At 33.9% G+C, this 17,742-nt stretch overlaps 2 protein-coding genes and 1 pseudogene across 2 annotated transcripts; 2 read left to right on the top strand and 1 right to left on the bottom strand.

Annotated features, from left to right (window-relative positions):
• Positions 1 to 3,439: 3,439 nt before the first annotated feature.
• Positions 3,440 to 5,944, top strand: LOC148562951 (protein FAR1-RELATED SEQUENCE 5-like). Its single transcript, XM_088491993.1, has 2 exons — positions 3,440 to 5,812; positions 5,900 to 5,944. Exons 1-2 carry the CDS (start codon positions 3,440 to 3,442, stop codon positions 5,942 to 5,944), a joined length of 2,418 nt encoding a protein of 805 aa, XP_088348119.1.
• Positions 5,945 to 11,434: 5,490 nt separating this feature from the next.
• Positions 11,435 to 14,035, top strand: LOC148562950 (uncharacterized). Its single transcript, XM_088491079.1, has 8 exons — positions 11,435 to 11,629; positions 11,717 to 11,814; positions 11,901 to 11,985; positions 12,078 to 12,167; positions 12,371 to 12,463; positions 12,544 to 12,678; positions 12,830 to 12,951; positions 13,963 to 14,035. Exons 1-8 carry the CDS (start codon positions 11,435 to 11,437, stop codon positions 14,033 to 14,035), a joined length of 891 nt encoding a protein of 296 aa, XP_088347205.1.
• A 93-nt stretch (positions 14,036 to 14,128) lies between these two features.
• On the bottom strand, positions 14,129 to 14,892 carry LOC148562949 (protein NPGR2 pseudogene; annotated as a pseudogene).
• Between the last annotated feature and the right edge of the window lie 2,850 nt (positions 14,893 to 17,742).

The raw sequence follows: 17,742 nt of genomic DNA, 5'->3' as shown, positions 1-17,742 counted from the left end.
TCACTGTCTATGGAAGAAATTAGTTTCTTTCTTTCTGAAATCTGCAATTGATGAGTTGAGATTGGCCATGTAAACATTTGCTATGAAGCACAACATAAGCATAGTTACAGTAGCCTTCTAGATGAACAAACAAGCATATATAGTACTCTTGGTACATCCATACTAAATATATCTAGATACATTGAATTGTGAGTGTACTGAGTTTTCAAGGTGACAGATATTTTGAAACGGATAGAGTAAATACAACACTACTTTAGGATAAAGCAGAATATACCTGTTGATGTAGGTCCCTTTGCAAAGCAAGAACCTTCTTCCTCTTTTTCAAATAGATCAAGCATCATGCATTGCTATTGTTGTTATTATTTTGCAGGAAAAAGCTATCACGGTGATTTCTCTTCACTTATTTTTATGAATGTTAAATAAGGGAAAACTTCAGATGTTGAGTAATAGAATTACCAAGAAATAGTGTGACAAAAAAGGAAGTAAACAGAATATACTTTCATAAATTTTATTTTGTAGCAGTGGAAACTCAAGTTTCTCTCTTTTTTGTTTCTTTTGCAGGAAAAAGTTTCAGGCCCTTCTTCTCGCCTTGCTGCTGCTCCATCCGATGTTGCCTCATCAGTGCTAGGAATGCCTTACAAAGGTCAGTTTCCATATCATTTTTCATTTTATTTACCTCTAAAAATATTGTGTATCTGCATTTCCTTGCTTTAGTGTTCAAGCATAAAGAACCTCCTCTGAACTTTGCAGTGTGTTTTTTTGCAGCAATTGGAGGTCTAATAGGTACACTCATGGAGCAAAATGCACAGGCCTTCAACCAAATCTAAAAAAATCTTGCTTCTCATATGGTGAGTCAAGAGTGTTTGTAACTTGTTGAACAATCAGATTCCTTTTATAAGTTTATTATTATTATTATCATCTAATCAAGCTTTCTCATCATTTGCCTCCTGTAATGGGTGACAGATATCTGAGGTTGTCAATACTCAATTCCACGAAAGATCTGATAGATATCTGTCGGAAGCACAAAATTGGGGCAATTGGTAAATTTTAAATTGCTTTTGTTACTATATTACCCTATTTGGCTGCATGTCATTGTTTTCATGTCTTATCCTAAAAAAATGCTAGTCATTCCTCATTTGACAAGATGTTGATGTCTTTCCTGTTCAGTTCCTATGCTGATACTGAATTTTTGTTTATTATCCCTTTTTTCTGGTTCACGCGTTCTAGTAATTGGTTAGTGAAAGCTGTTAATGCTATCTTATAATTGAAATTTCTTTGGTTTGTGAAAGTTGTCCTAAATTCCCCCATATTCTAACCACATTGAATCTGTTGGTCAATCAAATGGAATAGTTTCGACAGCTTTCTCTTCCATGAGTGTTTTAAATTTTGATATTATTACTTTTATCCCAGCTTAGACTTTAGTGTAAGATGTGAGTGTGTGTGCGTGATTCCATGAAAAATCTGATAGATATCTGTCGGGAGCACAAAATTGGGGCAATTGGTAAATTTTAAATTGCTTTTGTTACTATATTACCCTATTTGGCTGCATGTCATTGTTTTCATGTCTTATCCTAAAAAAAATGCTAGTCATTCCTCATTTGACAAGATGTTGATGTCTTTCCTGTTCAGTTCCTATGCTGATACTGAATTTTTGTTTATTATCCCTTTTTTCTGGTTCACGCGTTCTAGTAATTGGTTAGTGAAAGCTGTTAATGCTATCTTATAATTGAAATTTCTTTGGTTTGTGAAAGTTGTCCTAAATTCCCCCATATTCTAACCACATTGAATCTGTTGGTCAATCAAATGGAATAGTTTCGACAGCTTTCTCTTCCATGAGTGTTTTAAATTTTGATATTATTACTTTTATCCCAGCTTAGACTTTAGTGTAAGATGTGAGTGTGTGTGTGTGCGTGCGTGCATGTTTTATCCTTTAATACCTTCTAAATGATGAATATTATTTTTCAAAATTTGTACTGATTTTTCATCTGTTAATATATGGCTATTTAAAATTGTCAGACTCTTAATTCCATTTTCGAAAAAGTTTTTTTCTTTGATATATTTTAAGTCTCTTCTGCCTTATGAGTTTTCCATATTAGAAGAAATAGTGGGAGAAGAAAAACTGGTAAGAAAAAACAAATGAAGAATGGGTTATTTAACTGTAAATTTTTATAGTTATGTTTTCTGTGCTCCTATGAATGCACTTCATGCTCAATTTTATATTGGCAGCAGGGTCATTTTTATTGTTATATTTTAATCTCTCTTGTCTATTCTCTCATTTCTGGATTTTTTTTTTCTTGTAGTGTTTCATGTATTCAGTCTTAATTAGAGCTTGATCATTATTTGTATCCCGGATAAAGGTGATGAATCAGGGCCAATCATACTTCATCTGGATTCTTTGAGTCTTCACTCTAGCATATCACTATTTGATAACATCAAAAGGTTAGGATGAAGTAGCACTTGATTTATTGTATACCATATATGTGACATATCTAGTTCATTTCTGCTCTGGTTATTAGTTCTTAAACATATCACAGCTTCCATATCTTGTGACTTCAATACCATCCTATGTTACAAGTAGGTGTTTTTCTTATGTTCTTGTAATTTGTAAGCATATATGTAGATTAATGTAAAATTGACCTCACCATTGTTTTATATTATTCATTCAACTTGGCCCAGTATTCTTAAAATGTATAGTTACAAACAACCTATCTAAATCCATACGTATGCTTATAGAGAAAATCATGTGTCACAAAATGGTCCTCTGGCCTTCTATCTTAATGACATGATACAAGTTTGAAAACTTAAAACATATGCAGATTTTACAGTTTGAATGAAAGGACTGAAATAATGAATAGTTATTAATTATTATAAGGATTGTACTGTTGTTGTATTTAATGGTGCCACTGAACATGGTTTGTCCAAGTTAGTTGTCATGTTGTTCCAAGTCATTATTTCAGCAGGAATGGCATATGCATATCTAATCTTGCGAACAATCTATTTCTATGGATTGAGGTGGCAGCCAAGCAAACTTTGCGGGGTTCTCAAAGGGAAAACAATGTGTTCTTCAGTGGCCACGAGCGGCGGGGATTTTGTGACATGGGATCAGAAATATAGATAGATTATAGATAGAGGATATATACTCTTTAATATTTTGTTGTCCTTTGCACCCACCGCATGCATAGCTGGCATTGCCAATTGTTCTTGTCTTTCTGTTTTTTTTCTTATAGTTTCACCATTAGATTTTGGATTCACGCTTCTTCATTTTCCCTTAATACAATAAATGAAACTCGTGTCCAATTCCATGATTCCTAAGATTGACACTATTGGATTGATTTCAATTTTAAAAGATTGTGATTTGTGATGGCTGGTACTCGGTGTTTGGCAATTTATTTACAAACTTAAGTTTCATTTTGAATTGTGTATTGGTGTTTAGGAAGTTATGGGTCAGGAATTTTCTCATGAAGGGGTTAATAGCGAGCATACATCATATGATCAGTATGAGCAGGAGGAAGGAAAACATGAGGAAGTTGATGTGGATTATATGGATGAGGACGACACAAATGTGGAACCAATGTTCGATTATCACGGCTTCGATGAAGGGTATAACATTGACTCACTCGAAGACATTGGGATGATTGAATTTTGGAACATCAGGGATGAAGATGTATGTCATTTTCACTTTTCTGATGTCGACATTGCATTTGAGTTCTACAATAGATATGCAAGGACAAGAGGCTTTAGTGCTCGGAAGAACAGGACTAGGAAGAGTCGTGCGGGCGCACTTAAGTTGAAGAATTTTGTATGTCATCGTGAAGGATTTAGACCGCCAAATAATTACGGCATCGGAAACCTTAAGAGAAAACCTACACCCGAGACAAGGTGTGGCTGCAGTGCAATGATGGAGATTCGTGTAGATGCACCTAGCGGTCGTTGGTTTATTTCTTATTTTTCTGATGAACACAATCATCCGCTTCTGGATCCTTGGTTGACTGGATTGCTCCCTGGGCATAGATTCATGTCCGAGGCTGATATTGGCCACATGGTTAACATGAAAAAGGGTGGGATTAGTGTTGGGCAGATATATCGGGCATTAGCAAATCAGGCAGGTGGCTACGAGTATCTCTCTTTCACGCAAAGGGACATGTACAATAAAATAGCAAAGCAGAGGCGCCAATTACCCGGTGATGCATATGCAGCTTTGAAGTATTTAGAAGATCAAGCAACAAATGACCCTTCTCTCTATTTTAATCATCACATGGATGCCGATGGTACTTTGCGCAATTTATTCTGGTGCGATGGTCTCAGCAGGGCCGACTACTCATTATTTGGCGATGTGCTGGCGTTTGATGCTACCTATAAGAGGAATAAATATATGTGTCCACTGGTGGTATTTTCTGGTGTCAATCATCACAATCAAACAATTATCTTTGCTGCTGCTTTAATTTGCGATGAGGAAAAAGACACATACAGGTGGTTGCTACAACAACTGAAGGTAGCAATGAATGGGAAAGCACCTGTTTCGGTGATCACGGATGGTGATCTATCAATGAAGTTCGCCATTGAGAAAGAGTTTCCTAATGCACATCATAGATTATGTGCATGGCATCTGATTCGCAACGCAACAAGTAACATTGGCAAGCCCCAGTTTACATCCATGTTTAGAAAGTGTATGCTAGGCGACTATGAAATTGATGTATTTCGTCAAAAGTGGTTTGAAATGGTTGAGAGATTTGGTGTCGAAAACAAGAATTGGGTCCTAGATATGTATAAAAAGAGACATTCATGGGCAACTGCACATATAAGAGGGAAGTTTTTTGCTGGTTTTCGGACTACTTCTCGGTGCGAGGGATTAAACTCGATCATTGCAAAGTATGTCAACTCAAGGTACAATCTGGTTGAGTTCCTACAACACTTTAATCGTTGTGTCGACCATATAAGGTGGAAAGAGGTCCAGGCTGACCTCGCCTCTGTGAATGGGAGACCCATTATGCAAACCTGTTTTCAACAGTTAGAGAGGAGTGCTGCGAATGTTTACACCCTATCAATATTTCATATGTTCCAACCAATCCTTGTACGGGCTGCATCAATGAAGGTAATAAATATGAGGCAAACTGGCTCTTATGTGATTTACTCTGTCGGTTTGGACCAAACGCCAAATGAGATGTGGCGTGTATTCTGTTGTGACATTGAGATGGAATTCAATTGTTCATGTATGAGAATGGAATCATTTGGCATACCTTGTGAACACATAGTTTGCGTCTTGGTGCATGAAGATATAGAGGAGTTGCCAAGGTCATTAGTCTTGCCTCGGTGGACCAAGACTGCCAAAGTGGGTTTGCAAAATGCGGTTGGGCTTCATTGGGATTCTTTGATGCTAAGTCAGTACGGTTGTTTGATGGATTGGTTTAGACAACTAGCCAACTTTGCTTGCCGAGATAACGAGAGATTTATCTTTACACGGGAAATGGCTATGAATTTGTTGAAACAATTTAAGGAGGAAGATGCTGCACAAAAAGGGGGGGTCAATGATGCAGATAGTGTAAGAGATGGTGTGCAAGTGGATGCTTCTGGAGCTGGGCTCGCAACCAATGATCTCGGACATAGCATGCCAAGGGACCCAAGAAAATGTAGGACAAAAGGGGGGGCTTCACAGTCCAATAAAAGAAAACATCGATGTGGACATTGTGGCATGGAGGGCCACAATCGAACAACTTGTCGTGTTCGTCGTGGCATCTCACAGTCAGAAGGCCTTGGAAATGACACATTTGATAATGACTCGGATGACCACATGAACATTGAAGATGACTCATTTGTAAGTATCTTTACCAATGAGGTATGACAAAGTTTTATTTGCTGCTTATTAGCTAGTACTAATGATATTATATTGCTGATATTATAGGTATATGATGAGAGTGCTTCCTACAGTAGCAATGAGGTGCTGTAATAAGGTATGGTTAATGCTTTAATTTTATGGTATCCTCTAATTTTTAGTTGATTTGGGATTGGTGTAATTTTTAATTTATTTCTGTTATATTTAATCTTATTCGAATTCAGCTTTTGCGATGGTTGATGTTGTTCGTGTTTATAACTAAAGGCTGAGGTTCGTACTCTTGTTATGGCATCATAGAAATGTGAAGCATTTGCTTTTTTATTCCATCATAGAAATGAAAAAAGAAAAAGGTATCTTGGTTGATATATGTGGAGATCATATCTCCGATGATCTGTCAAAATAAATGGAACTTGATTTGCTGTTGGATTTTGTGTTTTCTAGTAAATGATGACTTAAAAGTAACTGTTGTTTCTGTTGATCCAAGGTGAACCATATGCTTGAGGAAAATTATATGCTTTTACTATTTCTAGGCTAGGATGTTTTCATCTCTGATGATATGATTTTCACTTTACACTTCTGCGCTTGTCATAGTATTGTTTAATCTATAATGCTTGTCATAGTATTTAAAATATTAATCTATAATGCTTGTCAATTATCTAAGTTGAGACTTGTTTCTACATTCTTATTCTCATTTGTTATTTTCTTTGCTCTTAGCAGAACAGGAGTACAGGGGAGCTCACCCTTTTGAACATTTACCTTTTTTCAACTGCTGATTCTTAAGATAGCCAACTTAGAATGGGTAACTGGGGGACTTGAATGGGTAATTTCGGAGAGTGATGTAATTTTTTTTTTTTGGGTATTTTAATTGATTTCATGTAATCTTTTGTTTTGGTAGTAACTTAATGCAATTTTAACATTTCAAAAAGTTTTTATAAGGTATTGTATAATTAGGATCAAACAAGTGAACAACACTGATATAACTTTAAAATAATAGTTCATATAATATAATATTATATGAAATATACATCTAAGCAGCATTAAAGACCCAGAACCCTAAAATTTTAAACATGGATATTGCAAGGCATTCATGAAAGATAAAAACACAAATCACCAACTACCAGCTCAGTTGGCTGTCAACCAAAAACCTTTGATTATTAATTTTCTTCTCAATGAGTAAACTTCTGTCTTTGATAAATAAATTAAAAAAAAAAAACTGAACCAAACACTGGCGTCACTGGCTAGTATAGGTTTGCATTTTTTTAAAAGTTTAATTATTTTTTTAGCTACATTGTTAATTAAGATTTACGCTCCCTTTGTAAATCTATGTCAAAAAATGAAATTATGTTTATTCCATAGATTAATAAATTATAATCTAAAGTATTTAGTTTCTCAAAAATATATGTAATGTCAGTTTAATTCTCGAAAAATTTGTAATATCAACTCAATCCATCAAATATTATAAGTAACATCACCCTAATTTCCAAACATATTTATGGCATGAAATCAGTTCATAAAAAATGTGACACCTCTAATCTATTTGACCATTTTTTTATGACATCAAATAACTTTGAAAACAATTTTTTATTCTTTACACTAAACAAAATAGAGTTAACCACCAAAAACAAATTCTAAAAAGAAATTTTAAAATGATAAATAACCTTTGTCAAAAATAGTCTAATCATAAATAAATTTGAAAAATGTTGTTTCATAACATTTATTTATGAATTATACCACTTTTTTATTTTTTCGGACTTGATGAATTATACTGAATTTTTTCTTTTTTATATTGTATTATTAGGTGTGAAATTCTTTATAATAAACCAAACTATATGTTAAACATTGCTACTTTCATTTATAAAATAATATTTGTTGTTACAAATTGTCAGTGATGTTTTGCTTTTTATAATTAATTTTTTTATTATAAAACGTCAATGATGTTTTGTGCTACTATCACAACCATATAAAACACTAAAATAATCAAATATTTTTATATTTCACATTAAAAAAGTTAAGAAAAATTATTGTAAAGGATCGTTAGAAAGATTCAATTATTAAAAAAGACCTTTAATATTAAAATTATTAAAAAGGACTAAATTTCTTTATAATATTTAAAAAGAAGAACTGAATTTTTTTATAAAAAACAAATATATCTTTAATTATTTTTTATTTACTTTTTATAATTTTTATATTAACAAAATAAAATTATAGTAATTTATATTATTTATTTATTTATTTTTTTACTTTTCCAATCTTTTGTCTTTTTTTTCATTGGGTAAAAATTACAAAAATAAAAAATAAATATAAATAAATAAATAATTAATAAAAATTAATAAAATTTTAAGAGAAATAAAATTTATCAAGATAAAGATTATAAAAGTTAAATAAAAAAATAATTAAAAATATATTTATTTCTTTATAAAAAGATTTAGTTCTTCTTGCATTATAAGTACAACCGCGCACTTGAAAGCAATTGCATCATTCTCTTAATACACAATCAAGTACCAGTGTTACGATGCAACTCATTAAAGTGTTAACAACTTTGATAAGAGAAATTTATCTAATAGTTTTTATTATTCTCAAATCCTATAACAAGTAAACAAGCCCAATGAATTCGGTGCATGTCTAAAGGTGCTTTCAATAAAATTAATGCTGGGAGATAAATATAAAAAAGAAAAAAAATAGCTAAAGTATTCCAAATTTTTTTTTAAGTTCTTAACAGGAGAAGGAAAAGGTAGTACACAACAAGAGTGATAAAAAATATCTAATAAATAAATTCGTCTATTTTAGTAAGTCTAAGAAGAAGATATAAATAATTCTTTTCAATTTAAATAAAGATGTTATGGGTGTATCATAAGCCACCATAACTGAAACCTCTCGTTAACATCTGACCGTATCTTATTCCAATCTCCGGTGACGAAATCTAATGCTAAATACATTCTACTCCTTTCTTCATGCAGCTGTAATTTATTTTACCAAACGTTAACACATGTATTAGTGTAATTAAAGATGAAAATTGTCTATGTTAAAAGTTACCTTTGGAGGGACCACAGGAGTGAATTCCTGTTGTAAATCCATCCACTGCATAACCCATACAGCTGAATCATTGCTGTGTGAAAACGTATCATGCAGAACAACATAAGGAAGTCAAAAACAGTATATATATAATATTAAATTAAATAACCAACAATTTGAATAATTACCTATTTGAGCACCTAGGAATACCTATTGCTTTACGGACTTCCCAACCCTCAAAACTCACTATTTCTTGTATACCACATTTTGCATACTTTTCTGAAAATATTATCTCAGAAAGAGCCACTCCCTGAAATAAGAATAGTGTGCTTTATTATTCGAGGTAATGTTATTATTAACTTTGTTTCTATAGTAGGAGAACTTACTATATTTCTAATATGATGCTTGCGTGGTTCATCATCTTCAACCTTACAGTGAGAGTCTAAATGATAAAGTATTTTGTCAGGGATGCTCATTACCATTAGATACCAGTGATCATTATCCTTGATTGGGACATATATCTGTATAACAAATACGATGTAATATGTATAAGTCCAAGTTTGAGTACTTTTTATTATAATAAAAATATTCCAATAATTAATGAAAACTTACAAATTGAAGGTCACGGGTTGGTGGCATATAATGTGCATATTTTTCTAGTAGGTCATGATCTTCCATATGTAACGTAATGTCATCCTGGGAATGTTTGAGCACAATGGTTATTTATTTTACTTAGTTAATATCCAGAAAATCAAGATTTTGACTTACTGCAAATGATGGTGGAAGGGACCAAACATTTTTTAATTTGGACATGCTGATATTTGATGTTATCTTCAATGCCATCAGCTTTATTACCAGTTCAGACACTTGCTTTCCAGGTACGAGACAGAACAGATCTTCTCTAGTTACAGTTGTATCGTGAATATGAACCAAATCCTCTCTAACACAAAGCCAACACGTTAGCCACAGAGAGAACTAAAATTAAAAATAAAAGATTAAAAAAAATGCTCACGCTATATCATTATCAGCAGCAAAGATGTATATAGCCATGTTGACCAAATCCTCACTCAACCTCATATCTTGTGGTGGTTTGAATGAACAGTTAAGATTCTGCACAAAACGTAAAGGTTATCCACAATATACATATTTAAATACTATGCCAGTAAATTTTTTTATCTAAATCAAATACCTTTGGGATAGAAGTGTTCTTGAAAGCCATTTTTTTTTGTTTCGCAGTGGTCGTTAACCGTTCTTTGTCTATGGTGAAAGTTAAAGGCCCTTTGCGTACTCTAGTTTCTGCCATCTTGCTTGATAGTTGACCTTTGTGCTCAATTTTTGGCATTTTAGCTGGTCGTGCAAACGCCATATTTTGGATAGATGATGGATTATTAAATCTTGCCAATTTGTCCTTTTGCCTTAGACACGTACTCGGAAGTTCTTGCACAGTTTTATTAGTTTTGCTATTTCTATGAATACCGAATCTTGACTTTGGCTTCGATTTTTCTTCTCCATCCAAGCATGTTTGCATGCCTTTGTAGAACGATGATGGCAGATTGTGCAAAATCTCAACGTCCTTATTCTCGTCGGATAAATCCGTAAACACACAATTTTCGGACTTTACTTGCAACGGGCTAGAGTTTTTCTTCGTTACATCATCACAGGGTTTATTCTTCATCTCATATAGGTCCGTATTGTCGAATTTCTCATGCTTCTCATCGGTTTTACATTGAAGGGCGGTTAATTTATCAAGTGACTTCTTCGCCATCCACATTGCCTTCTCCATCTCATCAACTCTCTTGGATAAAGACTACAGTATAAAATAGAAAATTAGCATTGGTATGTATAAATAACATTGCAATATTATCATGAGTTGGATATATTACCTCTATGGCATGTAGTATTTGTTTCAACGGAGAATTTTCAATAATTTCCATCGAAGAAGATCCAATGTGATCGTCTACTACTTTTTCTTCCATTGCTCTATTAGATTGTAATTTTAGTTTTAGTAGAGAAAGTTAATAGTGTTCTATGCTTGAGCGTTTATATATAGGAACAAGATTATGTTTAACACATCTAATTCTCTTTTAAAATTTAAAATTAAATTTGATAACAAAAAATTGTCATTATACTTTAAATTAAAAAAAATATATACCCAAAATTAAAATAGTTTCCACGGCATAAATTACCCAGCCTTTATCTTGTATTAAATTAATAATAAATTTTTGTTTCATAATTCTAATATTATCTTTTTGAAAAAAGATAATATTAGATTTTTTTATGCAATCTTATTATTCTTAACTTCTTATCTTCTTACTCTAGTTATATAAGTTTTAAAAAAAATGATGAAAATAAAATATCTTAAAATTTGTATTATTTTTATCTTGGCTTATCTTTTGTAACCGAATTTGCTATATATTCTTCTCAAGGGGTTATATGATACCGTACAAGACAATATACTACTATCTGAGTGAGTAGTAGAAGATGGCTCCACCGAAAAATATGCAGTTCAAGAGTATGTTTAACGATATAACAAAAAGGATAGAAAATTTAGAATCGGTCATTCATGTTCTACAACAAAAAATTGATTTGATCATGGCACAACAGAAAACTTCCACAAATAGTTCGATGTTGGATCCTACTCATTCTTCGGAAAGTACAAAAACTAGTGATCTTACTGGTATCATGCCAATTCAACCCAAGAATTTATTCCACTTGGATATTACTCGTGAAGCTACAACTCCACCTAATGGACAATCACATGTTAGAGTAGGAGCTGTACTGCCAAAGGTAACTTTAATTTTTTTCTTCTTTCGTTTATTTATTCTTTTTTCTTTATTTTTTAGTGTAACATTGAAACTATTTTTTCATCTGCAGTGGTGGACACTTATTGCATTTGAGCCTACTGCTTCGATGATGTTAACCGATTCTCAAGTAGCTATTGCAGCCTATATTTTTTCGGATACATTAGATCCGTACGTGTGGTTAATGATTATGTGTATAATGTAATGGTGTAAAAATTCTATGCTTCTCCCAGCTAACCACTTTATGAATTTGGCAGTTCTGAAGAGTTGGTAATCTCAGATGAAAAGGGTTACAGAAGTACATTTAGATGTCTTGTGCCAGAGAGATGTGTCGAATCACGAGTAAATGCATATTATTCTTTTTCTTGTAATTATATTTTTAAGCCTCTATTTACCTATAAACATGTTTTACATATAATTCTAACATATTGTAGGTTATAAACCTGGTGGCACTTATGATGACAAGTATATTTCGACGTAGGAATGAAGATCCAATTTGCTGGTTCATGCCTGCACATTTTGCAGTAAAGTTATCCCTATAATATTTCTAAATTCTTAGTTAATATTTTGGTCTTTGAGTGGATATACTAATTTAAAAGAAGTTCTTTTTTCTAGACTAAACCATGCTATGTACTCACACGTTAAAGTGTATAATTAAATTAGCAGTTCAAAAATAGTTGTTAAATTGAAAGCATATTTTCATTTAACAATATTTATTTGTATGCAGCGATATGCTTTAAGCGACAAATATACACCGTCAGAGGTTATTTTTGATTTCCTTGGAGCATATATGTCACTGAAAATTAGTCACGTCAAGAGGGTACGAGTGACCAATTTGTTTTCCATTAATGTACTATCAATATTTTTTTAGTGTTTATAATGGTTTAAGGTTTATCGCAGGTGTTTATCCCTATCTGTGAGGAACTACATTGGTATTTGGTTATTGTTGACTTTACGAGTCGTCGCCTAATCATATTGGATTCACTGCCTTCTGTCGAAAAACATCAACAACGCAAAAGGAACGCAATTAAAGTGGTAATTATTTGTTCTAAATCAGTACTCAATGATTTAGAATCACTTAACAACTTAACAATTTAAATAACCATTTGTTATAACTAATACTCTTAGTCAATTTAACTGTTTTACAATTCACTTTTTTTTTTGTCATGAATTTACTCTTGTACAGGCAACTTATTTAGAAGCGATGTTAGATAATCATATTTTTAATGATGATAAGTCTAAAGTTATAGATTGCTCCACCTTTTGGCCTATCACACCTTTTGGCCTACCCACTCAAAAAAATAGATCGTAAGTCTACTATTTAATTTTTTCTTTTAAATATCATTACGTTCAATAGTTTATATCTTATATGGATATAATAACTATTTGTGGAATGCTTTATATCTTAGGAATGATAGCGGAGTTTGGGTGACTAGTTGGATGAGAGAATGTACTTTACCAGATGACTTCAATATTCAGGTCAGATTTATAACAAAATATTTTTAACATAATTTTTTCAACACACTTCTAATTAGAATTATATTGTTGGTGCTCTAAGTAGATTAACGACTCCACACGAATGAGACTTGCCGTGGATCTGGTTTTAGAGGAGTACAACGATTTGTGTCGCATAATACAAGAAAATGCTTGGCAATATAGGACCAAGGTGGAAGCAGAGCATGAAGACATTTAGAAATGAGGAATTATCTTTTTAAATATTTTTAATATTTTTTTTTGAAAGACAAATTATTAAGCTATGTTTATTAGTTTTTACACTAATTTATCTTTCTATATATTACAATTCTATATTACTAATTTCTTTTACTTTATCGGTTAATATAAATTATTCATAACCTATATATTTTATTTCTGTAAATAACGATGATATATACAGAGAAGAAAATGTGTTTCTATTTTCTTATTAAAAAACAGAGAAGGTGAGTGCAATATATAAAAAAGTGAAATGAGAAGTGAGAACAGGTTTGATCTGTATATTAATAAGCAATTCGACCATTACAAGACAATGAAAGTGGCATCATCTGCATAAATATTATCCTACCCAAGTTCAGAATCCTTGTCCCAAATAAGCTTTTGTTACTATATTACCCTATTGCATAACATCTAGTAGAAGAGTATAGTTTGATGGCCCGAGATTTTGAAAGGCAGGCCTCTGCGTCACGCCACTGTGAAAGGCTGATGTATACATAAGCAAGATCATGCCATACTTCAACTTCCAAATTCCTAATCTGATCTCTTTTGTCCTGTCACCAATGGTATGGAAAAGGGTAAGGACCTTAAAGCAATATGACTATGAAAAAGTATTTTGGGACTGGAAAAATTAAGAAAACAAACCTTAAATAGCTTATTCCGAGAACCAAAACTTTTACTATGAACTTGAAGAACAGCAAGAAGCTGAGTGTATGTCTCAATGGCACTCTTTAACTGGCCCTGAGCGATCTGAAGTTTCGCCTTTGTTCGTAACAAATCACCTTGATCCCATTTCCCAGTCTGATCCAAAGCAGCATTGATAATAGATTCAGCATCTAAGAACCGCTTTTGTGCGGATAATACCCTAGATAACAGTAACCAACCTTTAACATTAGAGCCAACTTCAAGTTTTACAATGCACTTAGCATAATGAAGTGTAGCATCCAACTTCCGTTGCTCAGCGTATTCTAAACTCAGATGGTATAATACAACAGGGTCTTCCATTCTGCTCAATTTGCAGGCAGTTTCAAGGGTATGAAGTGCCTCAGATTGTCTCTTAACCCTCTCAGCATCAGAAATGGCCAATTTCGAGTATGCAGAAAGTGTAACACCAAGTAAGAAATTGGCCATATTTTCTAACTGATTACATCTTCCATCCAAGTTCTCAAGTGCCATCCGAGCAAAGCTTACCCCAGGGTCTTTTGTAACACTGAAGTTCTCGCAACAAATCTTAGAAGCCATTAACAAACTTGGAACATGTCTTGGGTCCTCTCTATTACTCAGCAGTTTTCTAAGAAGATCCAGCGCTTCCACGTTCTTCCCTGCTCCGTAATAACAAAGAGCTAAAGCATAGAACCTCTCCTTTCGATGGATAGTTCCAGGAAGCAATTCTTCCAATTGATTGGCTAAAATCATCAAATCTCCAGAAACCAAAATTGAAGGATCCCACTCAATTCTATTTAGAGTGACTTTTCTTAGCAAAATCATTAAAAGAAGTATAGCCTCTTCAATGTTGTTTCTAGGCACAAACGATCCATCCATTTGGTCCCAATAGGGTAATATAGTAACAAAAGCAATTTAAAATTTACCAATTGCCCCAATTTTGTGCTTCCGACAGATATCTATCAGATCTTTCGTGGAATTGAGTATTGACAACCTCAGATATCTGTCACCCATTACAGGAGGCAAATGATGAGAAAGCTTGATTAGATGATAATAATAATAATAAACTTATAAAAGGAATCTGATTGTTCAACAAGTTACAAACACTCTTGACTCACCATATGAGAAGCAAGATTTTTTTAGATTTGGTTGAAGGCCTGTGCATTTTGCTCCATGAGTGTACCTATTAGACCTCCAATTGCTGCAAAAAAACACACTGCAAAGTTCAGAGGAGGTTCTTTATGCTTGAACACTAAAGCAAGGAAATGCAGATACACAATATTTTTAGAGGTAAATAAAATGAAAAATGATATGGAAACTGACCTTTGTAAGGCATTCCTGGCACTGATGAGGCAACATCGGATGGAGCAGCAGCAAGGCGAGAAGAAGGGCCTGAAACTTTTTCCTGCAAAAGAAACAAAAAAGAGAGAAACTTGAGTTTCCACTGCTACAAAATAAAATTTATGAAAGTATATTCTGTTTACTTCCTTTTTTGTCACACTATTTCTTGGTAATTCTATTACTCAACATCTGAAGTTTTCCCTTATTTAACATTCATAAAAATAAGTGAAGAGAAATCACCGTGATAGCTTTTTCCTGCAAAATAATAACAACAATAGCAATGCATGATGCTTGATCTATTTGAAAAAGAGGAAGAAGGTTCTTGCTTTGCAAAGGGACCTACATCAACAGGTATATTCTGCTTTATCCTAAAGTAGTGTTGTATTTACTCTATCCGTTTCAAAATATCTGTCACCTTGAAAACTCAGTACACTCACAATTCAATGTATCTAGATATATTTAGTATGGATGTACCAAGAGTACTATATATGCTTGTTTGTTCATCTAGAAGGCTACTGTAACTATGCTTATGTTGTGCTTCATAGCAAATGTTTACATGGCCAATCTCAACTCATCAATTGCAGATTTCAGAAAGAAAGAAACTAATTTCTTCCATAGACAGTGACAATATTAGTAAACCAGAAGGGGGCAGTATTTCTTATGAACATGGCACCAATGGCAGAAGCCATTCTTTTGAGAACCAAAATGGTAACATTCTAGGCATTTATGGAGGCTTTGATGAATCTAACCTAAGGATTCAAAATTCATCATCTTGACTATTCTAAAAGAATCAAACCGAACTGAGAAGAAGGCAGAGGAAAAAGTATACCTTGTTGGGTTTGTCGTCCTCAACAAGAAGTGGGGTTGAGGAAAGTTGTCCTATTTCAGTGTCATCAGGGAGCGGCGGCGGACGCAGGGAGCGGCGGCGGACGATGCGTGTTGTGGCGGCGAGGGTAGGCGAACCAGAGAGAAGAAGATGATAAAATGGCGTTACCCTAGCAGACCTCTCTTGGCGGCGGACGCAGGGAGTGGCGGCGGACGCAGGGAGCGGCGGAGGACGATGCGTGTTGTGGCGGCGAGGGTAGGCGAACCAGAGAGAAGAAGATCAGAAAATGGCGTTACCCTAGCAGATCTCTCTTGGCGGCGGACGCAGGGAGGGGCGGCGGACGATGCGTGTTGTGGCGGCGAGGATAGGCGAACCAGAGAGAAGAGAGAAGAAGATGAGAAAATGGCGTTACCCTAGCAGACCTCTCTTCTTCGTTGAATGTGAAACTGAATCTGAAACTAAGAGATAAAGGGAAAAAGTGTAAATAACAAAAGTTAAGGGATCAAAATTTAATTAATAAATTTTTAAAAAAAAAAAATGGGGTACATTTTGTAATTATTTTACTGTAGGTTAATCATACTCCCACACAAAAGTGGGAGCAAGGAATCCTTGCCATAACACTGGCTTTGTCCTGAGGAACAAGAGCTTGCAAATTCGACGAAAGAAGCCCAGCAAGTGAGCGTTTCGAACCATTTCGCCCTTCTCATCGCGCATCGCCTTCATAAATTGCACCATCCATATGCTCGCATCTGCAGAAGAAAGAGCGAAGGGTCGTGGCGTTGTTTATTCGTTCAATAATGGAGCGAACAACGGGAAAAAGAAGTAGCGAAAAATAGGAGACAGGGTTTTACGAGGACGTACCGACTGCAAGGGTTTTTCCGGCGAGGGTCTCGACGGAGACGCGGCGGCCGACGGGGGCGAGTAGTTCCCAGAGACCGTGGACACCCATTGTCTTGCGGCAGACGCTTCTGCTTCTGCTTACTGCTGTGCTTAGTCTCAAATTCCCTCTGCTGTGATTAATTTGTGTCAAAAGTCTCAACTATCAAATTTTTTTTTTCTTTACTGATGCCGTGCCAAGGGGATAGTAAGACTACAGTTAATCATTTGAGTCGGTCGTTTGTTGAAACGGCGTCGTCGTTTAGTCTATAACCACAAAAACAAATCTCCTTTATATATAAATATATAATAAATATATAAAAGGATAACGGTTGGAATCCCAATAATCGACAAGTGCCATGGTTGATACGTGTACAAATTTTTTTTTTTTCAGTTTTATTAAGTAGATAATGACTTTTGTAAATAATATGAATAATAAATTCTAAAATTAATCTAATAAAGTAAAAAAATATTATACTCCAAATTATTTCCTAAATCTTAACATTAGGATAACCATATGCACACTTAATAAATTAAACATCCAGTCATTGTTAACTGTACATGAGTAAATCGAATCAAAAGAAATAACCATCTAATTAAAAATAATAAACATAATCATCTGCAAACCTATTAAATTGAACATCCGACATATCCATTGTTCACATTGTTTAATATTCTCATTGTCT

This window comes from Arachis ipaensis, chromosome B6 (genome assembly GCF_059453495.1).
Source record: "Arachis ipaensis isolate K30076 ecotype BB chromosome B6, ASM5945349v1, whole genome shotgun sequence".
Lineage (NCBI taxonomy): Eukaryota > Viridiplantae > Streptophyta > Magnoliopsida > Fabales > Fabaceae > Arachis > Arachis ipaensis.
The sequence above is the reverse complement of the archived record's forward strand: the minus strand, read 5'-3'. Positions and strand labels throughout refer to the sequence as shown.